This window comes from Erigeron canadensis, chromosome 5, assembly GCF_010389155.1.
Source record: "Erigeron canadensis isolate Cc75 chromosome 5, C_canadensis_v1, whole genome shotgun sequence".
NCBI lineage: Eukaryota > Viridiplantae > Streptophyta > Magnoliopsida > Asterales > Asteraceae > Erigeron > Erigeron canadensis.
The window spans coordinates 815,379-842,426 of NC_057765.1; the positions used below are offsets into that span (position 1 = coordinate 815,379).

Genomic DNA, 27,048 nt, shown 5'->3' on the forward strand with positions numbered 1-27,048 from the left:
AAAATCCATAGATTGGTCACTTCTCCCATGGCTTAGACATAGGCCGAGGTGGACGATCGGCTGGGGCCCGATTTATTTGGTGGCCCGGTTTTTTAATTTTTTTTATGTATATATATATATAATATATATGTTTTTAACTAAGCATGTTACAAATCTTAACAATTATCCAAAAATTATATAATGATACTTAATCTAAAAAAAATCCACTTACATATCTTTTATGGTTATAATATATATATGTATATGTATATATATATGTCTCTTAAAAAAAAACTAAATCTGCGTTGTTGTGCAGTGTGCTAAAGCCTTGGTATCTGCAAATAATTCACAATAGTATAAAGGTAACAAACAACACAGTTATATATTTGTAATTCAAATTATCAAACTTAGGATATTATTCAGTGTTATGATCCGACTTATTTTTAGTTTTAATGTCATAAAAGTTTGATATTATTCAGTATTTTGCGAAGTTCATTGATAATAATACTTATCGTTGTTTTTTATATCTTAGTTTATATAATTATAATTGTTGTGCTAATCTTCCGGGCCTTTTTTTTCACTCGGCCAATGTCCATAAATCCTCAGAGACGGAATTGTCAACTCGAATCCAAAACCTGTAAGAAATTAGAAATGCATTTGCGAATTGAGCTGATTTCATCGGCTTATTAATATATATAACTTTTAACCAAAAATTATATTGAAAGAGGTGCATGATTGATTGATTGGTATTGATTAATAATTCAATAATTTGAGTGAAGAATATATGCCCATCATATAAATAGACAATAATAACTTACTTGCATACGCAAACAAGGAATACTAAATGGAGGCTGCAAAAATACCCAAAAGCTTATTGGAAAGTGATGAGTTATACAAGGTTTTCAGAAATAATAACTTCCTTTATTAATTGCTCATTATTAACTCGATCGATCTTTCACAATTTTCAGAAATGTCTCACCTTAATTTCGTTAATTCTTTTCGATCGTGTAGTACATCATGGAAACTAATGTTTACCCTCGTGAACATGAAGCCTTGAAGCACCTTCGAGCTGTTACTGCCACACATCCACGGTATATCTCATGTTAATTTTCCAAATAAATATACATGTTTTTTCCCTCTCTGCCTCTCTTTCTATCGATTGAAAATCACACTTTTTAAGATATACGATCTTATCAAAATACCTTAATATCAATGAATTTTACATCAATTACCCATTCAACGCTACCACCACGACTAATAGTTGTCACCAGCACACCACTATCAATCGCCGCTACCACCGTATTGCCGCTTGGCGCCTCCACCGCCATCGCATATGTGGATCCCACTTAAATGTGTGCATATATGTATAGGGTAAGATTTATGTGAAAATCGTTTACATATGAATATTATATAAGTAGTATTAAGTATAACTTGATTTGTTTATATTTAAACAAATTTATTCACATATATGACAGTCCAAGAGGAGAGTGTAGCTAGAAGCCTAACACATCCTCAATTATTATCATGTTAACAAATTGTGGGAATAATTTTTAACCTCTCATTTGAATAGTACAAATAGGATAAAATAGACATTTTTTTTATATCCTTAAAAATCTGGATCCATTTTCAACCACCTACTTATCCTCCTTCATTTTCCTAGATAAATATATTATCTTTTAGATAAAACAAATAGGAAATTATAGGATATTTATGATCCTTCATTTTCTACTCTTTTTACATGTCTTATACTTGTAATTCAACTAGCTCTTTGCTAGTTTTGTTGATCAATAAAATTCACTTTTGTCGTTCAAAAAAAAATAAAATAAAACAAATAGGAAATTATAATGACGGTAAGAATTATCATTAACAGCTTATTACATGCATAAAAAGTAGTACTTTATATATTAATAACCACCCTTTAAATTTTCACAAACAAAGTATAAATTTTAATACATCAAATTAGTTAATACTGACAGCCCTAAATAAATCATAGTATGAGTTTTAGTTTATTAAACCTAGAACTTGATAATTGTTATATTATAATGTTATAATTAAAAGAAAAGACGCAAAATCACATGAGAGTTGAAATGCGTAAAATCAAATATATATATATATATATATATATTTTTCATTTTCACTTTCTGACAAATGATTAAAGTGCAAATCTAGAAACATAACTATATATCGGATGATGAAACACTACCGATGCAATTGCATCGAATCTAGAATTGGAAAAAGATTTATAATCATTCATGGATGATGACGCATCATTATAAACTTTGTTTACTTTTGCACTTAACATGAAATGCATCATTATTATTATTGTGACATGTTCATTAGCTCATGCACACTTCGTAATTAAGTAAATGCATCATTATTGTTGTAGATCCGTAATGCATCTAAACTATATTATTTTCTCACGTAATACGCGAATTAAACATATTAAGTTTCATAACAACACAATTAATAATTAATAATAATTGATAAAACATGTTAAAATATGATGATATTATTATTCAAAACATTTTATGCATCTAAAATATTTAGTGGGATATACATGTTGAGTTATAGACTACTTATAGTGTAATTGATTATATTTGTTGATAACAAATTAGTATAAAAAAATGCTTAAGTTTTTAATTGTAAGTCGGGTCAGCTTATGTTCACTTAAATTACGCCAGCTTAGATGTCAAAGACTCTAAGTTGACCCAGTATTAACAAATATTAATGTAGTAAGCTTAAGAAGTAATTCTTCAAGCTACATTAATGTAGTTTGTTTTCATTTGATCTACATGGAAGATGAAAAACAAAGATAAAAGATAAAATTGGATGTTAAAGTTAGATTGGACTTACAGTCAATTAGGATGGACAACTTTGACGCTTACAATCGTGCAAATGTCCTAAGCTGCCTTATCTACCTATGGTTATTGGAATCAACCTTGAGATTAGATAAACATGAAAAATAAAAGGTGCCGAGTACCCAACTGATCCTCAAACGTTGGTGGTTGCCCTTCATGTGAGTTGTTTACTGATAAAAAATTTCTTGGTAGTTTTAGGGCACGAAGAGTACAAGGGTCATTATCACATAACTCTTATTATGCAAAAGTCACAAAATCATTACATGTAGCAAAGATTAGACGATATTTAACTGAGATGCCTATAAATACCTCACTTGATGTTTCATTTATGGTCTGCATCCATAACGTTCTTTCTTTACAACATTCGATGATGCGAGAGTACCAACACAAAATGTGTTATAGATAAAACACTTTTATTTAGTATGATAATAGCACGGTACCCGCGCAATGCGACGGTGATGAGAGCGATGATGGTCCGATAGTGTCGGTGTGGGGTGATAATGGCGATGACTATTGGTCATAGTGGTGGTGTCGAATGATGTAGGTTAATATATTTGTAACTGATATAAAGGTAATGGTGAAAATATTTTAAACAATAAAAAGACTCGCACTATAGAGCGGTGATGTGGTGGTTGTCGCGACCGGGGTTACCAACCGAGTATTAATCTAGTATGTTAATTATTAGCTGTATTGATTATATTGAAGGATATTAAAAAGAATAGTTAATGATTTACAATTTAAAGAAGAGAGTTGGGTCATGTTTTATGGGTCATACTATTGACACAATGAGATTTCTCTATTGACACCACGCTTTAAAAGGACAAATTTCGCCCCTTCTCACTCTAAAAATTCGCCGCATTTGCCATAGTCACATCACTTTATGTTTCCTTACATTTGCAATTCTCACTGGTTGTCCCATTCAAATGTCACCTCGTCTTTTATTTTGAATTTTATTTATTTTCATATTTTTTTTTAACGGCAAAAAGAGACTTTTATTAATGAAAACGACCAACTAGCAAGATGCTAGATGTCGAAAAATACATTGTCTAGAGAAAGAAATAACCATACAACCACCTTCCGAATTAAAAACACGTCTGTACTCAAAGTACTCCTAGAGTCATAAAAGAATACGACAGCCATCAATCTAGACCAAAGCAAGAGGATTAACCAACCAATCATCCCAACGGGTAACATTCTTCTTGTCACGACTTTTTATCCAGAGAAAAGAAACTGAAACCAAAGAGTTAAAAACATCCTCACTTGGCACCTTAGCGTTGGAATGACGAGTATCGTTCCGACTTTTCCAAATGAGCCACCACCAACTGATTAATAGGGTCTGTAACCTGTAACGAGCTTTATTTTCATATCATAATTAGTTATTAGAAATTTACAATTTACTTACATAATTCATTTTATATATATTTTCAAAAGAACTAAAATGCATTATTGTAAATAATTTATTTTTATCAACATATCAATATAAATTTCGTTGTATTTGGAGACCGATATATATAACTATATATATATATATATGGTTTGAGTATTGTAAAACAATTATTAAAGTAAAACAAATAGGACAATATTTTAACTCTTATATTAATGCACGATGATTTTTATGATGCACAGTGATTTTTAGTGAAGAAGAAGCCTATTGTATTATTTTAATACTTGTTTTATTTTATCTAAAACTTATATATATATATACGGGAAAATGTTAGGTAAAGCATGCAGTACCTATCTTAGGTAAAGCAGGAGGTGATTATGTAAAATTCAGGGGGAGTTTATGTAAAATTCAGGGGGGGTTATATATGTTTATTAAATTCAAAGGTTTAATATGTAACTTTTTTTAATGTGGCAGTACCTAAGCTTAGGTAAAGTCTACAGTACGGATCATTTTCCCTATATATATATATATATATATAGGTTTTAGGTAAAATATAACAAGTTTTAAAGTAAAACATGTAAAACAATATATTTCTCTTCACTGAAAATCACCATGCATCATGAAAATCATCGTGCATCAATTGCTTCGTGAATCATTGTGCATCAATTTAATCATCATCTAAAGGTCAAGATCTTGTCTTATTTGTTTTACTTTAATACTTGTTTTACAATACCCAATCCCTATATATACATATATATATTCTAGGTTTTTTACCAGCACGATGTGCGGCTGTTTAAAACAATCATTTAATAAAGTTTTGACTATCGTTCTAAAATTAAAAAAAAAAAAAAGTTTTGACTAATGTTATTAATTTTGTAATGTGGAGCTATTTAAAACAATCATTTATCAAAGTTTTGACTAATGTTATTTATTTTGTAGCTATAAGATTAAAGATAAACATGTATTAAAATTTAATCACATAATTAAAATTATCAATAATATGATATGAATCGTTTCTTTTCAAACTTATTCATGAACATATCTATTAATCACATACACTTAACCTAAGTCCTTACCAAAATTTCATTAAAAAATCATTAAAACTCAACATATTAGTTTGATATTAATAATAATATAATAAAGAAACTGTAGTCTGTAGCATTAATATAATATTTAATATTGAATTATAAAGTTGTAATTGTGATTATATATACATAAGATTTGATCATTTTGAGGGAAGATTTTTTCTTTTTTTAATCTAAAATTTTCTATAAATATAAAATAGGCTATAAAATATTGTTAAAAAAATATGGAGATGCCACATGGGATAAATACTACGTGGCAATTTTTTAGAATGGCTTTTAGTTTGAAGAATGCTTTAGAAGGCTTGTTTAACTACTCTTTTAATAGATATATATATATATATATATATAGGTGCAAGTTATTTTAGGACCACTTATTTTAGGACATGTGTTTTTTGTAACTTACACGCCACCATGATCATCTCCGACCGCGTCGCCGGAAAGTCTTAGTGTTTTTACAAAATGTAATATCACGTTTCTTAATTACTTAAATGGTATCTATTGTTTACATGATATTACTGGTTTCATACCTAATGTTTGGTTATTAAATTTTGTTATCATTTTTTTTGTATTTTTTTTTATTCTGAAAGGTGAATTCCGCTTGAAGCAAATGTATTTTTAATAAAAATTTTGTATTTTTTCATACCTAATGTATTTTTTTTAGTCATACCAGTGTGAAAAAATTTCCGGTATTATCGGTATTACCGGAAATACCGGGCGCTACGATTATTTTAATTTTTTTTTAATAAAAATTCTTTAAAACTTGTTATAATTTAATGAAAATAGTCAAACTGCACTTATAACACTCAAATATAATACCAAATATGTATTTCATAACAAATAAGTTTAAAAGTTCACAAATAACCAAAATAGCAAATAAAGTATCATAAAAATAACTTTTTAAAAAAATCAAATTTCTTTTTTGAAAATATCGAAAATACTGCAATGGTATACTGGAAAATACCGGGAATACCAGAAATATAGGCTGGTATTTACCGGTATTTAAAACATTACTTTAAGCTTCATGCTGCGATTCGACGGCAGAAGGTCAAGCATATATTTTAAATACCGGTAATTACCGCCCTGTATTTATGCTATTCCCGGTATTTTTCGGTATTACCGTTGCGGTATTTCCGATATTTTCAAAAAAGGAAATTTTGAGCTTTGGAGAATTTTTATAAAAAAAAATATATAACTTAAAATTAGTCGTACCGGCAGGTAATGCACACATCATCAAACGACGTTTGGTTCCAGTATGGCCTGAGTGGAGTTTTGGAAACGTTAGGTATGATCTTCGTAATATCGAAAGGAAAGATATTAAACCAGCAATATCGCGCAAACGTTAAGTATCATTTAATTAATAAACTTTATATATATATGTGTGTGTGGGGGGGGGGTGAATATAAGGTTGTTCCATAGCTAAGATTAGCTATGGAACCATTCACATGCTAATTATTTAACCTATAAAATTCATAGGGGCATGTTATTTATTCATTATATAAATAATGTGTAGTTAAACACTTAATTAATAATAATAAGTTATACACTATATTAATTTTATGAACTTTTAATGCATCAAAATGATGTTTTTTAGTGTTCTCACCTTGTTCTCATTTTAAGGGTGTTCTTATTGGAAACTACCTTATATATATAGATATGGGGTCCCTATAGATATATAACAAAGTCCTAAAATTATCTTTAAAAGAATAAGAGCCGTTTGATGATTTGCAACTTAGTTTAAATATATAACTGTGAAAATAAGTACTAAATCTTATATTATTTTTTTTAAAATAATCTTTTATTAATTTTTTTCCTTGAAATATTTTCATTTGTTTTATGTCATACGTTATTAACAAATTATGACTTTATATAGATTTTTTTATCATATAAGTATATAGTTTTAAATAGATGATATCTTATGATATTTAGATAAAAGATATTACCAATATTGTATATGGTGCATAGAATTAGTCTGAGTCTGAACATGAGGTTTTTCGGTTTGGACATGGACCAAAATGCATAATTATATAGAACCGTGGATCGAACCGAAATCTTTGATTCATGTCGATTAAGGTCCATATTTGGTATGATTTTTAGTGTTTTTGGTCTGACCGCAATATTAACACCCCTAATGGATACATAAAGGCGACACATTACGATCATGTATTACACTCTACATTTGCTTTTAAGGGATGATAAAGTTTATACTAATTTGGCATATAATAATTGTGATAATAATAGTACTAATAACAACAACAATAATAATAAAGTGATGTTTTTTAGTAGAATTAGTTTTGTTATTGTTAGAGCGGTGAGAAACAATATAGTATCTCGGTTTCCCATTAATTTTTTGTAAAACCTACGAATTTTTAGTGAAAGTGATTTTTTTGCATTTAAAAATAAATAATAATAATATATAAATAAAAAATAATAATAATAATAATAAGGGGTAAAGTATTAAAAGAAAAAAAAAATATTAAACATCTATTAAAAAAAAATAGTGACTTAAAGTTGATAGCGATGTGACAAAAAGTTGGTAGGTTAGAAAGGGTAAAATTTGCACATTTTACTCCCAAATATTTGCCCTATTTGAAAGGTGTCAATACACAGAAAGAGTTATTAATAACATGCCCTAATAGATGACTGAGAAACTTTATAGTTATATATTGAAAATCACATGCTTTTAAAATAATATGAGGACAAACCAATGCATAAACTATATACTAGACTCATGGAAACATAACCGGGTGTAAGCCCATTATATATATATATATATACAATATTATAAAAAAATAGCTTTGTCTAACATATTATGTTTCAATATTTACTTCCTTAATGTTTTTCCTATCTATTCTATATTTACTTAAAATAACTATAATACCTTCTCTCTCTTCCAATCTCAACCAATCATTTTTTTTCTCTTTCCTCTAGAAATATTTCAATATTTACTTCCCTAATGTTTCTCCTATCTATTATATATTTACTTAATAATAATAATAAAGTTTCAACATTTACTTCCCTAATGTGCATTCAAAATCTTTCATTAGAAAGGTCATTCGATATACTTTTGACGATATTTTAACTTCGAAGACGGAGCCCGTCAGGTATATCACCCCATCATCGCCACCGCTGCCACCGCCATTACATCACCACCCCCGCCATCACCTCTATCACCGCCGTAAACCACAGGTGTCTAACTCTCGTTATTACACAAAGTGACAAAACCCGAAATTCATAAATATTAATTGATTTGGTGTAGAAATATCACTTATTTTTCTTTTAACGGCATATCAGTTCCATTTGTAAATGTAAATAATAGGGGTCGATATTTGTACCATAATTTTTTATACTTTTACCACAATATACAAACATAGAAACATGCGGTACAACTACTTAATAAACGGTTGTAGTGAAATAATGAAAAATGTTGGTACGAATATCAATGCCCAATATATGTAAATATTGTTTACTAAAAAAGATTTATGCAGGGCTATAATGGCTACAGCGCCTGCTGCTGGTCAGATGATTTCGATTTTGTTAAAACTCATTGGTGCTAAAAAGACAATAGAAATCGGGGTCTTTACAGGTTACTCGCTGCTTTTAACTGCGCTAGCGATCCCTAATGATGGCAAGGTTGGCATTAACTTTTGTGACACTACAAGTTGTCTTTTTGAAGCTATACATGTTGAATAGTTAACAAAATATTAATAGTACCAAATTTTGGTATAGATAGTCGCGATAGATGTGAGTCGGGAGTTCTACGAGATTGGTCGACCAGTGATAAAAAATGCTGGGGTGGAGCACAAGATTGATTTCATCGAATCAGAGGCTATACCGGCTCTTGATAAATTGCTTGAAATAGTAAGTTTTGTTTTGGTCCAGATTTTGTGGCAATAACCTTTATTAAATCTCACTATTAGATTATTATTACGAGAGCAAGTACTACGCGTTGCGGCGATAAAATGATGAGGGTGATATGTCATAGAATGTTATAGCCAAATGCCTTAGTCATACGGGCCCCATCCTCGGATTTTAAAATTCGTCGAAAGTATATCGAATGACATCTCTAATGAAAAAACATGAAATTTTAAGAACACCCATATAATTTTTATAATTTATCGATGTACGGTTTTTAAGATAAAAGATTTTAAAAGAATTAGAAGAATAAAATGATTTATGGATGAAAGAGAAAGTTATATGTATTGATATATGGTACATCATGTATTATCATGTGTATATTGTTGAAATTAAATGTTGAAATATTGAAAGTTTAAAATTGGATTTGCTTTATAATATAGCATAGATTATTGGCCAACGTATATCAATTCAAACTTGAAATAGAACCCGAAATGAACTATTGATACAAGGTTGTTATGCATTTACTTTGTGCTAAAGTGTGCTCTAAAATATGTAAATGGGTTATCTTACGGTCATCGGTGGCTAATACCTTCTCGACACTATCGAACCTGATATCAATTTTGAGTCGGTCTCTTTTTAGTCGACGGGGGTCTATGGAATGTACATTTATAAAACAAACTTAAATGACTTGTTATAGTAATATTAATCTCTTCGTCTCAATTTAATTGTTCGTTTTGCTATGTTGTCAATTGTTCATTTTAATATATATATTTGTTCAATAGGGAAGAAGAATGTAAAAATTATTCTATCAAAGTTTTTGAGCACTTTGCTTTGTGCAATTGGACTTATGCACCTAACCTAACGATCTTTTATGTATTATTGTAGCATGGCAATGAAGAAAGCTTTGACTATGCTTTTGTTGACGCCGACAAAATAAACTACATCAACTATCATGAGAAAATCATGAAACTCTTGAAAGTGAATGGGGTCGTTGTGTACGACAACACACTCTGGTTTGGGTCAGTTGCACATCATGAAGATTCAGTCGAGGAAAGACTTAGAAACGGGAGAGCTAGCACCGTCAAGTTTAATGAAGCACTTGCAAATGACCCTCGTATCGAAATCTCTTTGGTTCCTTTGGGCGATGGCATCACAATTTGTAGACGTCTTTACTAAATTGTGGTTATCCTCGTCCCACTCATTGCTAGGAGATTACGATGTGTTATTTATATTATATGAATAGTTACGGGGCTTAGCTTGTTAAGAATAAAGTTACCAACCGAATAAATAGTTATCTACCGTTCTGGAAAGTTAGTTACTAAACGATTTGACTGTTGGTGAAAAGTCATGGATGGTTCAATTCGTTTTATGTGTACTATATAAAAATAAATGTCATGTTACATATTTATTATCTATCAAATTCATTCGATTAGTTCTTATATTGTTGTGAATCAAAAGATAAGTGACAACAGTTACATACTTCCATCCGTTGACCAACCCAATTTTAGGAAGAGGAATGATTAATCCTTTGACTTCATAAGGGTAAAATTAAGAAAATTAAGAAAGAGAAGTAAAATTATTTTCCTTTCAAGAATTAAACTTTTTGCCATTAGGAGTAGTGTCCAATTGTTAAGGGTTTAATTTTTTGGAGAGAAGTATTTTCGAGTATTATCGGTGTATTTTTATGTTTTGCTTTAGATATCTGAGTTAGTTTAAAAATAAAAATAAAATAATTATTTATTTAAAAAAATGATATAGAAAGGGTGAGTACGGTTCGATTTGGGTCGGTTTTTGGCTAAAACCGAAACCGAACCGTTATAATTTGGTTTTTAAAAACTAAAACCATTGGTTTTTGGTTTTTTCGGTTTGAGTTTATTTCGGTTCGGTTTTTCGGTTTTAGTCGGTTTTTAACCACTTGTGGTTTGGGTCAATTTGAGCTTGAAAAGTTTATAAGTTTATACTCTATAATTATACCATAATTAATTTCAACAAGTTTTCAAAACAATATTAGCAACAATAACACTACAACAATGACAACAAATTTATAAAAGTAAGTTGTACAAACTTCAAATGAATTTTATATATAACTATTAATATCTTTTACACGTTGTTTAATTATACAATTATTAAAGTAAATCAATCTTGTTGTGTATTTTCACTTAAACATATAAATGATATTATTATATACACCTAAAAATGCAAATATAGTAACATATTTACCAAAAATTAATAATAAAATGATATAAATATAAAATAAAGTAAAGAATTTATATTTTTGGTTCGGTCAGTTTTTATAGTTCGGTTTTTCATTAGAAACCAAAACCAATGGTTTTTGGTTTTTTTTCGGTTTGTATGGTTTTTTTGATTTTTTGTTCGATTTTTGCTCAGCCCTAAAACTTTCCATTGATTATCATAATGGTGCATTCATGGCAAATGAAATTAAGTAGTAAAAAGGAAACCAAATAATCAACATAGACTCAACTTAGGCGGTAAAAGTATTGTGTCCGAAGGCGGTACAAACAAATAAAGAGTTGATCATAAAGATTTCGAAAAACAATCAAGGAAGGGCACAACTTAGAATGAAGCTACCAAAGTACATTAAACTAGTATTTTGTTTTCCCTGAAGGTGAAGGTTTAAAGTTCGAATCTCTTTTGAGACGGTTTCATTTTTGTACTATGGGGCTTCTTCCATTATGCTCAGTCTCGAGTCCTGATTCCTACATATTGTTCAACGCTGTTGGGAGTGAACATATGACCCGAAAACCCTGATAACCTGCCCAGACCCGCTCGATCCCGAATCGAGCCGCTCGATAGGGTAACAGACTGGATCACGGGTTCGATTTTGTTGCATTATGGGGTTTCAGGTTGGCTCGGGTTTTGAAACGTGATGAACAAATGTCTCTCGAACCCGGGAACCGAACTGGATCCATCCAAACCCGACCCGAATTGACATGCTGATAGGGTACCAGTTTAGGTCACACGTTCGATTTATTGCACTGTCGGGTTTCGGGTTTGCATGAGTCAAGCTAGGGTCAGGTCGGGTTTTGACTGTGCTCATGCCTACTCAACGCTAACCTACTAACTCGAAAAACAGAAAAATCTTAATCTTAATATATATATATATATATTAAAAGGCAACTGACCCAATTTCAATTGACTAATCACAACCTTTAATTTCTCAAAATTAAATAAATCAACACATGTCTAATTTAATTTACACTTTTTGGTTTTTCATCTCCAATTTAATGATAATTAATATTTTATTTGGATTAATACGAATTAATATTTATATATCAATATTTCATTTTATATTATTAATTATAATCAAACTAATTGTAATATGTTGATTATAGGGAGGGTGGTGATGGACTAATGGTATACATATGTTGATTGGTCAGGTTATTTGTGTTTGAGTCATGAAAATTGTGACCCATAAACCGAACCGAATAAAGATTTGGGTTTCGGTTTAAATGGTTCGGGTTTTTTCTGGTTGAGTTTTGGGTTAAACCCAAATTAACCAATTGAAAAGGTTTTGAAACAACTACAAAAATTTCCAATTCACAAAAGATGGTCAGTTGCTCATTTACAGCGTACATTACAGTATTTTAGCCATAACATTCCTACATATGATTTTTGAAGATATCACATAAATTCAAAATACAAAAAACAAATTACGCTTGATCAGAATATTATAATACAAAATAGTAGAGACTACATGCATTATATTAGTCTAGTTCAAAGAGTGTTTTTTCTTGTCTCTTCAAGTCAAATTCTTATGTACTTTCTTACTTTAATGATCAAAGTATCAATATTCCTGGTTTCCAATTCTACAATTACAAGTGACATAATTATAGAGAAAATTTATATTATTTGGCTTCCTTCGTAATCAGCTCAGGGCAGAAAATATTAGAAGGAAAAGTCTATTGTTACATCCTTTGGGACCCTTTCCACTCTTTTACTTTGGGAAGTGATATTGCTAAAACAAATTTTAGCCATCTACAATAAATCCTGCATAATATAGTTGTACACTGCGTAATACAGTTTGTACTTTTGTTATAGCTGTCTAAGTTTTGTTGTATAAATATCACTCCCCTTTTAATTTCCCTCTTATAATAAAATTAATAACACCAAAAAGTTTGATTTCCCTTCCAATCCCTTTTTTTTCCTTAAATAAAAGAACTTGAGAAGATAGAGTTAATGTTACTTAGTGAAACATGTTGGTGAAGGTGGAGTTCTTCACTGAGTGAAATGGAATCAAATGATAGTATCATGTTTTTATCTTTTTCTCAAACATGGCAAAGAGCCAAAGAGTAGTCTGGTGTTCCTCAAATATGTATTCTCCTTTTGCTTTTCAACAGATTCCACTAGTGTTTTTCAAATACGAATTATGTTATTTTTAGAGCCTATTATTTACACCTCCCTCCCCTTCAACAAATATATGTGTTGGACCACCTCCATTTAATTACGAATTTTTTTTGGGAAGATGTTAATGAAAAGCAGCAGCAGCAAGAGGTGATAATAAGGGTCCACCAACATATGTTGTACTACGTTCTTTAAAAGAAGCCATTGGTAGGTCTAAATTTATTATGTTCTTAACTAAAATAAAGTGAAAGAGGTGCAAGATGAAATTGATGTTACATGAAAAAATGTAAGTAAACGTTAAGGTCTTATAAGGAAAAGTAAAAGCTTTGTTTTCCCTCCCATACGGTACAACAAAAGAGGTGAGAGGACCTCTAACGAAAAACCTGTTAATATAATGTATGTTATGCTATCTGATGCAACTAATTTACACCTTAAAAAATAATAAGCTTTGTTTTATTACAATACTAGTGCTGAGGCCCGTCCAATGGACGGGTAGTCTCAAACTGTATTAATCAAAGCTTAAAAAATTGAAATTCAAGTATATTAAATAGACACTGAATTAAATTAGAATACCTAAAAATAAAACATAAAACGATTCAAATAAGGCAAAAAGTTAAAAAAGTAATGCGTAATAAACTAATCGTTCAGGGAAGGCCCAAAAGGGGTTTGGAGAAACCGGGCTTCTTTGAAAGTTTCTTGTTTTAGTTTTTGATATGTCAGACTTCTATATGGGAATTTGTTTTTCTTCATGAATTAAGTTTCGTGGTTCAGTATTTCTCCATAGGCAGATTGCACTGTCAAAGTTCAATGTTTATATTAAACATTAAAATCATCAACACAAACAGCAATTTTAGACTATAATTTCAAAAGCTAAAGAAAGAAGCATATGAAAATTAACTCCATATAAGTATTAAATTTTGTTAACCCTTTTTTTTTCCCAACTTTAGTTAAATAAAAAAATTGTAGTTTGTTATATCTAAACTTAAGGCAGACACAAACAACAATTTTAGCTATAATTATGAAAACTAAAGAAAGAAGCATATGAAAATTAACTCCATGTAAGTATTGAATTTAGTTAACCTTTTTTTTTCTTTTTTCCAATTTTAGTTAAATAAAAAAATTGTAGTTTGTTATATCTAAACTTAAGGCAAACACATACTTAAGACCATCTCAAACGTTTTTGACTTAAAAAAACAAATAATATCTAGATGAGGAACATTAATGGACGATTAATAATACCTTGTAGCAAGCTTTGAATAACATAATCAAACCACTTGGTAGCAGATGGATATATAAATCATCCATTTCTAATAACTGCATTCTAATTTAATATATGTGGAGTTGAGGCCGAATTCGGTGTGCAGATCGATTTGATCGATTGGAGCTTTAGAATAGTATAAAAAGAATTTTGACAGGAGTTTGAATGATAGATAAAAAAGTAAAATTAAGACAAAAAATAGGATTAAAAAAATATATAGAAAACATATGTCGACCTAAAAAAAATTATAAAATAAGGTAACTAAATAAGGTTATTAGTGACCAAATTATAAAATATATAGAAAACATTATTTTTTGGCCACTAATTTTGTTTAGTGACCACTTTTTCTTAATGGTAACTAAATAAGATTATTAGTGACCAAATTTTATTTGTCACTAAACAAAATGGTCACTGATCAAAGTATCAACCAAAAATAAACCTAAATACCTTATACTAGATAGGGTAAGTGGTTATCGTTCCCATGAGGAGCATATGTGATTATAGTCAAGTTTTAACACATTTTGTTTAGTTTTTAAAATTAATAAAAAAAACTAATTTTAATTAACTAAATATCTAAACATAAATTAATTAAACAAGACAAAAATAAAAATAAAAGTCGTAAACAATAATAGAAAAAATGCATCTTTCCTGAATCCCAAACACATTAATTTACTTAATAAACTTTACCGAATATTTTTTTCTAAATTACATAAACATAACTTTATTAAATGACATAAATAAATTTAGGCACAACTTATGTTAATTAGATGACCTGTCTTAATTTCTAAACTAGGTGGACTCGGCACAAATCATTAACTCACAATAAATTGTCTTAGGAAAATCCAAATCAAATAATAATAAATAAAAACTCAATCAGTCATATCAATTATAATAAAAAAAACAATGTTTACGCGACTAAAAGTAAAGTTCATCAAATAAAATTAACTAACAATTGTTCATCGAAAGAGATAACAAAAACCTTAGACGAACATAATATTTGATAAGAAAACTGTTAGTTCCATCGGCTCCTGCTCGTTCGTTGACTCCCCAAAACGCACCCACCAAGAATATATGTCGACAGAATATGTGATAGGCTCCCTCGAATAAGCTGTCAAAGAAACATATATACCCCTCTCTAATCTTCATACCCAAGTAACCTTTCTAGCGGACATAAACCAAACAATAATATGGGCCTCATCTTCTTTGTGTATTGCTCCATCCAAAAGTAAAACAATTGAGGGAGTTGAGATGGACTCTGGAGAGTGATACGGCCCAAATGAGGAATACCAAAACAAGCCTTCAGTTTGTAAAATTTAGTCTTTGTCGTGCCTTCCCATTTGCTGGTTTGCACAATTAAACAAATAAATAAGAAAACATCTTTCTTAAGTATTGTTCCAGCATTAATCATGATAAAACTTCCATTAGAATTATAGCTCTGTGGTGTGCTGTAGAGGCTAGCTTATGAACATATATCTTGGTTCATCATATCTACCTCTTACCTTTATGTCATAGTTTTGTCAAACTATATTCGACCTCCTCAATTCATTTATCACCTCATTTTAAATCATATTTTACTCTTATAAAACTCAAACCTGAAATGCACATAATATACATCAAAGTAGGCATATATAAGGAGAAAAAACTTTTGTTTAATCGGAAGCATATCATCACAAGGTCAACCGATCAATGACAACCCTAAAACACTTCCTTAGTGTAAAGAGTCATTGTCCTACCTTCGGGTAATCGCCAAGAAAACATAAAATTAAATTCCCCTTTTTATAACCTTCGAACCATATTAGGCGAACGTGGTTCGGTACACAATCATCTTCCATTTCTTAATAATTAACATATATCAAGTAATATTTAAGGTTCAATGATATGCTAGATAAAATACATCACATATTAATATTCTATCTAATAGAGATGATACATTTATATGAAGTTGATTATCTCATATATAAAAAGAATACCGTCATAATAACATTACATCATGCTTACACCAAAGAATGAATCTTTATTATATAAAAAGAGAAGTATACAATAAATGGCGTTGGATTAGTGATTTAGAGCAGTATGTGACATTGGAAATAATGACTAATCACTAATCTTTTATTTTGAAAATATAAAGTAATTATTCACTGTATTATTATTTATTAATATTTATAAAAGTGTTTCTTTTTATTATTATTATTATTAATTAAAATAATAGCATTGTTAATTCTGTGAATTCATCCAAAGTTCATTTCTAATGCTGTGAATTAAAAATCAAACCGACAGGTCAGCAGGTTACCAGGTCAGATGTTACTTTTTCTACTAATAAACAAAAGATGTTTTCTAAAAAGTAAAGCTTTCAAGGGATATTGTTAATTTCGTGAAATCGAGTAAAATTTATTTATATTTTCTGCAGTTATTGCTTTAATATATATTCAATTATGACTTATCAGTCACTAACCGACATTTTTCTTGTAGTGGTGATATGGGTTTATCATGATTCTACTTGATTAAGAATAAAAAAAAAATGCTTGCTTCATCAAAGAGTAAGACTCTTGTTTTTTTTTTCCCCTGGAGAGTGATATTTATACAACAAAATTAGTCATCCACACCAAAACAAGAGATTTATGCCTAAAATTAGCCATTTACAATAAAGTAATTGTATTTAATGGCGTACAAGAATAATATAAATGCACCAAGCATAAGTGATTTCAGTTAGAAATAGCAATAGCTATTTTAGGAGTATTTATAATTTGTTTATAAAACTTAAAGGGTTAAACTTGTAACTTCTCTTAAAAACCTTTTACTTGGATGTACCCGTACCTGTGTTGGATTTATAGTCTCTGGCCTGCAATACAAATAATTTTCTCTTTGTAGAACCTTGTTACTATGTGCCCATAAAATAAATAAACAATAATAAACTTACTTTGCAAATGCAAAAAAAAAAAGAAATAAAAAGAAACACGAAATGGAAGCTGCGGAAATACCCAAAGGCTTATTGCAAAGTGATGAATTATACAAGGTTTAATTGTTCATAAAAGTGATTTTAATCTAACTCGATCGATCTTTCAGAAGTTTAAGATTTAACCTTTTTTTCTTATATTTCTTTTCGGTCATGTAGTACATCCTGGAGACTAACGTCTACCCCCGTGAACATGAAGCCTTGAAGCACCTTCGATCTCTTACCGCTACACATCCACGGTATAAATTTTATGCTAATTAATTTTTCTGAATATATATTAATTAATACAAGTTATAGCTTGGTGCAATACATATTGGTGTGGACGTGTGGTAATACTTATGTATCAATTGCTTTTGATTACTAGAAAAGATTTATATTGATTTGTAGGGCTATGATGGGTACAGCGCCTGATGCGGGCCAGATGATCTCGAATTTGTTAAAACTCATTGGTGCTAAAAGGACAATAGAAATCGGGGTCTTTACGGGTTACTCGTTGCTCTTAACTGCGCTAGCTATTCCGGATGATGGCAAGGTTTGTACTAATTCTTAATTGTGACACGTTTGTCTTTTTTCATCATCTTCAATACTCTACAAAATCTTAAAAGCACCAAGTTTGGTACAGATTGTCGCGATAGATGTGAATAGGGAATCCTACGAGATTGGTCGACCGGTCATCAAAAACGCCGGGGTGGAGCACAAGATTGACTTCATCGAATCAGAGGCTATACCGGCTCTTGATAAGTTGCTTGAAATAGTAAGTTTTGGTCCGGTCCAGATTTTTTGGCAATAGCTTTTACTAAATCTTACTGTTACATTAATATTACATTCATTTACTTCGTGCTCAATTGTGCTTAGAAACATGTAAATGGTTTATCTTCGTTTAGTTGAAAACCTAGCGACCGTTTCACTCTTTGAGGTATGAGGGTTCAATCACAAAACCGCCTATAACCACCTTTTATTATTGTTATTATCCTTCCAAAACCACGTTATTTCTCTATCAAAAACCTCTTTGTAAATCTAATATGAAATTAGTCAGGAATTACTGACCAAATTCACCCAAAATTGACTTACAACAAATTTAAATGACTTGTTACATTAAATATCACTCCCTTTGTCTCAATTTAAGTGTTCATTTTACTATTTTTGTTAATTGTGCATCTTGTAGCGTGAAAATGAAGGAAGCTTTGACTATGCTTTTGTTGACGCGGACAAGATAAACTACACCAACTATCATGAGAAAATCATGAAACTGTTGAAGGTGAATGGGGTTGTTGTGTACGATAACACACTCTGGTTTGGGTCAGTTGCACAAGATGAGGATTCGGTTATTGAAAGACTTAGAGAGGGGAGAGCCAACACTATCAAGTTTAATCAAACACTTGCAAATGACCCTCGTATCGACATCTCTATGGTTCCATTAGGTGATGGCATCACAATTTGTAGACGTCTTTACTAAACTCTGGTTATTCCATCAGTTAACGACGATGCTTTTTCTCTAAGAAATAAAACTTTCTATGATGTAAATTATGTGGCATACCAATATATTAATTGGTTGTTTTCTAAATCATGTGGTATATGTTCAATAAACATTGCTATTTGTGGGTTCTGTATACAACTGCAGAGGAGGGTAAATAAATGGAATTGGGTTTAGTATATGGTGTATAGTCTATTTTGTACTTTGGTGGGTACTTTGAATGTTGTGAAAATTTTGTAACGGATAAAAATTATTTTAAGGGAACTCGTGTTTATAGTGTTTTTGTTTAGAAAAATTGTGAAATTAGCATAGCTGGTATTGACAAAACCTGTGTTTGCCAAATCACCCAATACCGGCATTGTAGTCGTTGGCCTATGTTTGGGTTCATGAGCTAGGGCCCCGCAGATAAACAGTTGTTGGCGATACTTAGGTACACTAAACGGGGAATTAAAAAGTGGCCGGCATGAAGGTCACAAGGTTTTGGTTAATTGAAAGAGTTAAATGGATATGTGCAAAGGTAGAAGTTGAATAGCTGATACTACTTTAAATTACGTCAACAACTTTAATCTTAGACAAAGGTGAAGAGTACGTTGGGGTATATTCTGGGATTGGGATCTTATAAAGTTATAGTAACTTTATAGGTAAAGTTAACATGACTTTGACCTTATATTGTCCATTGATTTTAATCTAATGGTCTACACCCATCAACTTCACCTATGAAGTTTATTTTAACTATAAAGGATCTCAATCTTATATTCTGAGATTTTCTGGAATGGAATTGAATGGGGAATGAATTGCTAGAATTTAGAGGAAGTGGTTACTTGGAAAAAAAACAAGAAAAGTAGGAATCGAACCACCCGTAGGCCGTAGCTATTGAAAAGCTTTTAATTGAAATTAAACAAATGAACAACATCTTGATCTTTAGATTATGATAAAGTTGATGCAAGACAATTAACGAAACACAAGTAGGTACTTTGATACACGATAATTTTTAGTAAAAAAAAGCCTATTGTTTTAATTATCTTATTTTAATACTCGTTTTTTTTTTTACCTAGAAGTCTAGAACCTATTTTTATATAGAGACCAATCCTGAATGCGTACCCGTTATTGATATATCGGTAGTCAAAAAATGCAATATGAACTGAATAGTTGTTAAATGTATTCGTATACAATTTTTTCTTTTTTAACAAAATGATCATTCCCTATAATTTAATATGATAATCTGTAGATTTACCATTGAGCTTGTATAACCGTGGATTATAACCGTGGATTATAAACATGGATAATCATTGGTGGATACCCACAATTTGATGGATCAAAAAACCCTGCGGACACGGTAATAAAAAAAGAATATCCGTTCCGATTACCCGCGGGTGTGATCCTTATTATTCGATAAACCTGTACCTATTATTCATTGGCCAACTACCCACTCTGGCACTTTTAATATGAAAAATAATGTCAACATATTACTATAAAAAAATCAGAAACTGTTGCATCCTTTTGGATATATTTAAAAAAAAAAAAAAGAAAAGAAAACAAAAAGAATATTATGAATACATGTCAGTGATGTCACGTTCCAAAAGGCCAACATGATACAAAAATATTACTTGCGGCCATTTTTTCTTTTTTTTGAAAGGTACTACACCTGCGACCTGCCTCATCTTTACATGGTATTCAACTATACATTATAATTATTGTTCTCTTCATTGTGTTTTCTTTTTTTTATGTTTAATACGATAGTTATACTTTATTGCATTTTTTTCTCTACCCCGTATAATCCTTAATACTGTGATCGAGGTATCTGGTTTTTTTTTTCTTTTGTTGTAAACAAAAGAAATCTTCAAATGTAAATTAAAAGGGTATGTGGAATGCGGTGGTGGTGGAGGCGGTGATATGATAATGCAATGACTAGTGTTGTTGGCAAGTGCGAAATAGCATAGGTAATTGATACAAAATTATTATGTAAAAATAAATAGTGTTATAAAGATTGAATATTGAATTTTAATTGGATAATTCAACCTGAAAATAGGTAATTGAATTTCCAACCTGAAAATAGTGTAACAATTAACAAATGGCCTGGAATTTTAATTGGATCATGATCCTATAATATTGATCTCAACTAAAAAGGTAAAGTTCAAAAACTTTCAATATTTAGAAAAATTAAAAAGTAAGATTCAAAATTGTTATTTGAATCTAGACTCTTTAAAGTCAATCCAAAAGTTAAGATTAGACAACTTTATAAAACCTCTACTCATCTTAATTTATAAAGTATTAGGGGGCTGGAAACATTACTATTACTATATAAATATATATTTTGAAATTGTTAAACATTACAAATAAACCGCTCCAAACATTTTGATCGGATTTCTAACATAGCTGATCTAAAAGGCACATATTAGCAGGGGCTCAGCTACACATGGGGACCTGACCTCTGGAAAAAAAATTACGATGTAGGGGTATATATTTTTCGTATAAATCTTTTTATATATATATATATTTGGTTTCGACCTCCCATTTTAATTATGAATTTTTTTTTATATACTAAGTAATAAAATTGATCCATTACATTTTATATAAGTCCATTCAAAATTATTTAGGACAAACTAAAACCCATTACTTAATTAGTTACTTAGCCCATTAATTAATTATATATATAAAAAAATGAAACCGGATAAAAATTAACACACTTTCCTCCTCCCCCCTTCTGTCCTCATTCCTCCCTCCCCTCCCCTGCCTCCCCTGCCGACCACGACCACATGCAATCCCGTCGCCACCACCCAGCCTCCCATTTCAGTTATGTATGTCTTTTATTTAGGGTTTTAATAGAAATTAAGGATTTAGTTTTTAGTACAAATTAAGGATTTAAGTAGAAATTGTAAATTGTTAGTTGAGAATTTGAGATATAAGGGCTCCATATAAATTTACCCGGCATCGACCTCGTAAAAAAGATCTTTATGTTACATTTGAACATTTTTACTGAGTAGAATTGTTTATGGAGACATTGGATAAGCAAATACATGAGATGGATTGTAGATTCAGTAAGCAATCAGTAGAGTTGTTATCTCTTGGTGCGACTTTATGTTCAAAAGAGATTAATATTGGTGACATTGCATGATATTCTTGTTGAGAAATATTATCCCACGGACTTTACTGAGCAGGAGAGAAATCAATTAAGATGTCAATTGGAGACTTTTCAAGTTGAAAGGATAAATAATGCCAAGCTAAGTAAGGTAGCAAACATTTCTGATCTTTGCCAAACTCCTGTAGAAACTGAGAAAAATAGCATGTACGATTTGGTTGAAAGAGTGTTTCGGCTACTCTTGACACTTCCAGTTTCGATTGCAACAACAGAGAGGGGATTTTTGGCAATGAAGATATTCAAGACTCGCCTACGTAATAAGATGTTAGATGACAATCTAGCAAACAGTATGGTGATTTACATAGAAAAAGAAATTGCTAGCAAGTTTGATGCGGAGTCCATAATTGAAGAATTCAAAGTTCTTAAAGGTCGAAAGGTTAAACTCTAATTTCTTCAGTGAATTGAACCAGACAACCGTTTGTCTCCTTTTTACTGTTTACTTGTCTTGAACAAATGTTTAGTTTTTTAGTGATTGAAACTTTTTTTTTATAATAATAGTATTTAATTTTTGACCCGACCCGAATCGAATAACCGACCCGAACATACTACCCGAAAAATAGTGTTAGAAAAAAAATATATAGATCCCGACCTCACTCAAAAATTTTTAGCTTCGCTACTGCATATTAGATTATTATGATCCAAAAACAAAATCGATAAAAAATAAAATCAATCCACAAAATAAAGGCGATCCAAAAAATTATAGCTTTGATAAACAAAAGTAACACTTATAAATTATATCCGTCCCCCTTAATAGTGTAGTACGTAAACGAAATTAATGTGTAACACCAAAAAGATGTTGGCAGTGGTACGCATATATAGCAAAAAAACTTTACCGGATCGACCTTACATCGGAAGCCAACCCGGGCCCCTAAGGCTATTCACATTATTTTTAATTGATGCATATAATGTAGTGTGCAAAAGTGACCCATTAAAGAAAATACGTACTCACGGATATAAATAGACACTTTCTGTTTCACAAGCTTTACTTGCAAAGACATAACCAATGGAATTACCAGAAAAGCTGCCAACTGAGCCCAAAGGCTTACTACAAACTCATGAATTATACAAGGTTAGTTCATTTCTATCATTGATATATAAATGAACATCTTCTAAAGTTGAAAATAATTGAAGGAGTAAAGGTGTAAAGTTAATTAGAACAGATCTTAACCATGAAATTAAATCAAATGTCAAAATTAAAAAAAATTATCGAATCTTAACCTTTCATTAATTTTAATTTAATGATGAATAGTTAAAACTTCATAAAAAATAAGTTCGATCTTGTGCTTATTGTAGTACATTCTTGAGACTAATGTGTACCCTCGTGAACCCGAACCATTGAAGGACCTTCGAGCTGTTACCTCTACACACCCATGGTACATAATTACACACACACACACACACATATATATATATATATAGTTTATTATATATATGTACGTTATTTGAACTAATTAAAGTTAGATAAAGAATGTTTCTTTGTATTTATTTTTATGAAGGGCTGTGATGGGTACTGCACCCGATGCGGGCCAAATGATCACGATGCTGTTGAAGCTCGTTGGTGCCAAGAAGACCATAGAGATTGGCGTTTTTACGGGTTACTCATTGCTCTTGACCGCTTTAACAATTCCTGATAACGGCAAGGTTAATTAATTAATTTGTGAAAGAATTTGGTTCAAGAAAAATTAATTTTGTGTTATACATTTTTTCAACCGTATAATATATTTGTGCAGATTGTAGCAATAGATGTTAGTCGAGAATGGTATGAGGTTGGTCGCCCGGTGATCGAAAAGGCAGGGGTGGAAAATAAGATCGAGTTTATCGAGTCGTTGGCTCTACCAGCTCTCGATAAGATGCTAGAAAATGTAAGTTTTCATAACTAGCTAGAAATAATAATAATAAGATCATAAATAGGTTAAATTGTCGCATGAAACAAATTGTTAAGATTTTTTATGCTTATGTCATGTCGTTTTCTTTTCACCTATAATAATTTCCTCATGTTGGTAAAGAAATGATCGGCCAGTGTATATATCGTCAATAAAAAAAATACGAGAAGTAAATTTAGTTATTAGTCGATATAAGTGTATATTAAATACGGTAGATTAAAGCGAGGTCCATAATAATATGTGACCTTTTTTTGACGAATATCACATTAATGTGATATAATGATAATACTCATGGAAAAGTTATTGACAATACATTTAATGAGTACAATAAATAGTTTTTGGTGAGTACTTTTTAAAATTAGGTGCGTTTGCATATATTTACTCGTATATTTTTATTAGGTGCTTAATTAGCTTTGGGCCTTTTGGCAATATGGTTTGTGTATGTTGTTTGGGTTTGCACACCTAATAACACCTTAACTTATGTGTTGACATATAGCCCGAAAATGAAGGAAGTTTTGACTATGCTTTTGTTGATGCGGACAAACCAAACTACATCAACTATCATGAGAGGTTAATGAAACTATTGAAGGTGAATGGGATGGTTGTGTATGACAACACGCTCTGGTTTGGCTCGGTTGCACAACCCGAGGATTCTGTACCTGAAGAATTTAGAGAGGGAAGAATAGCTGGTATAGAGTTTAACAAAGCGCTCGCAGCTGACCCTCGTATTGAAATCTCCATGGTTCCATTAGGTGATGGCATTACCATTTGTAGACGTCTCTACTAGAAAGAAATCGATCTAGAAGTCGTTCTACGTACTATCTTTCGTTATGCATAAATTTCCGTTAATCTAAGTGTTGATCAATGGTTTCGTCTATCGAAGTATTAGTTTTCGTTATGCATAAATTTCCGTTAATCTAAGTGTTGATCAATGGTTTCGTCTATCGAAGTATTAGTTTAATCATGAAATAATAAAATTTCCTTTTGTTGAACATGATTCCTTAGTTGGGTTAATTTATAGTAATTAATGTACGTGTATGTTGGTATAATTACGGGCTTCTTTGTTTTTTTTTTATAACTATTAAGTAATTGAATTAATAAAGTGATGATAAATAATGTTTGTATGGAGTAAGTAATTTATTTATTAAATAAAAAAAATAAATACTTGTGATAATTTAATAGATTAAGTATTTTTAATTATTTCAAAACATTTTGATTAAAAAATCAAAAAATACTATCTATGTTTGATTAGAAAGAAAAGATGGAAAGAAAAATATATATCGGAATTTGTAAGTATAGTGGGTGATGACAATAGCCTTGTGATTTCGGATTGTAAATTCAAAATTTTGAAGTCTTTATTTTAATAACTTATTATATTAAATATAAATAATAGGAGTTGAAGAATTGAGAAAGAAAAATAAACAATTTTATTAATAAGAACGATCACTCAAATAAGATTATTATATGTTTTATATCTATAAGCCAAAAGTTAGAGTTATATATAACTAAAAAAGCTAATAGTTTTAAAAAAATATTAAGTTATGGGAATTAGATTAAAATCATAGGTTAAGATTAAAAGGTCATTTTTGAATCTTAGCCTTTGATTTTAATTTAAGGGTTATGATTCTCCTAATTATACCTATAAAGTTCAAGTAACTTTAAAGAATCTCTATCCGATTTCATGATAACTTCATAGGAAGAAATTGTAACCATTATTCGAAGACTAATTTCTAAGGCACATAATTATAATAAAAAAAATTATATGAAGTTTGTAATATTTAAATGGATTGGAAAAAACAAAGCTTATTGCTGTCCTTATGATATCTATTAAGGTCATCTTTAGTAGCAACATACCTATCACCTTAGCATATTGTTTCAACAAATTAGATTACGATACTAAACATATTTTTCATTAGGGAAAAGATTAGGTAAAACATACAGTACCTATCTTAAGTAAAGTAGAGGGGAATTATGTAAAGTTCAGGAGAGATTATATAAAATTCATGAGAGTCTATATATGTTTATCAAATTCAAGGTTTAATTTGTAACATTTTTTAAAGTGGTAGTACCTAAACTTAGGTAAAGTCTGCAGTACGGATCATTTTCCCTTTTCTTTAACTCAACATACTAAAACTCAATATGTCAAATATCCCATCATCATTTATATTAAATTAAAAAAACAAATTATATTAGTTGAAAACATTATATCAAATTCGGAAAACTTTTTATTTAAAAAATAAAAAAATACTATTATATTTTTTTAAAGAAACTAGTGCATTAAAAAAACTATTAAACTTGTTTTACAATAACCAACATTTCTCTCTCTCTCTCTATATATATATATATATAACAGAAATGGAAAAAAATTAAAAACATATATATATATATATAAAGAGAGATAAAACAGAAAAAGGAAAAAACAAGAAAACAGGAAGAAGAAGAAAAAAATTGAAGGCATTTATAGTTGTTAAAGTGAGGGGTAAGTTTTGTAATTTTTTTTTCAAGTTCAAACAGTCATTTTGCTAAAATCCAATAAAAATGGTAATACAGACGCTCCTAATATTCACTAGCATCAGCCAGAAGTAGTCGATGGAAGGAGCCGATGCTGGTTATCGATATTTTTCGATGGATATGATGCAATGGAGCCGAGGAGACGATACTTGCCGATTGAAGAAGCCGACACCCTTGCTCCGAAGGGAAAACTTAATCAATAAAATCACATGACTATTGGATGGGTAGAGATCCCCTCAAGTTGTGATAACTTGAGGGGTAAAGTTGAAAAGATATTGACCATTTGATCAAAATCAAGAGTTGATAT

General features: G+C 30.3%; 3 protein-coding genes across 3 annotated transcripts; all 3 read left to right on the forward strand.

Annotated features, from left to right (window-relative positions):
• The first annotated feature begins 769 nt into the window (after positions 1-769).
• LOC122599621 (probable caffeoyl-CoA O-methyltransferase At4g26220) lies at positions 770-10,581 on the forward strand. Its single transcript, XM_043772157.1, has 5 exons — positions 770-877; positions 991-1,070; positions 8,792-8,936; positions 9,033-9,164; positions 10,047-10,581. The coding sequence occupies exons 1-5, from the start codon at positions 824-826 to the stop codon at positions 10,335-10,337; spliced, it is 702 nt and encodes a 233-aa protein (XP_043628092.1). The 5' UTR covers positions 770-823; the 3' UTR covers positions 10,338-10,581.
• A 7,058-nt stretch (positions 10,582-17,639) lies between these two features.
• On the forward strand, positions 17,640-19,298 carry LOC122599325 (probable caffeoyl-CoA O-methyltransferase At4g26220). The gene is made up of 5 exons (XM_043771822.1): positions 17,640-17,794; positions 17,894-17,973; positions 18,122-18,266; positions 18,357-18,488; positions 18,900-19,298. Exons 1-5 carry the CDS (start codon positions 17,741-17,743, stop codon positions 19,188-19,190), a joined length of 702 nt encoding a protein of 233 aa, XP_043627757.1. The 5' UTR covers positions 17,640-17,740; the 3' UTR covers positions 19,191-19,298.
• A 4,006-nt stretch (positions 19,299-23,304) lies between these two features.
• On the forward strand, positions 23,305-25,222 carry LOC122599280 (probable caffeoyl-CoA O-methyltransferase At4g26220). The gene is made up of 5 exons (XM_043771767.1): positions 23,305-23,416; positions 23,641-23,720; positions 23,844-23,988; positions 24,078-24,209; positions 24,727-25,222. The coding sequence occupies exons 1-5, from the start codon at positions 23,351-23,353 to the stop codon at positions 25,015-25,017; spliced, it is 714 nt and encodes a 237-aa protein (XP_043627702.1). The 5' UTR covers positions 23,305-23,350; the 3' UTR covers positions 25,018-25,222.
• The last annotated feature ends 1,826 nt before the right edge of the window (positions 25,223-27,048 follow it).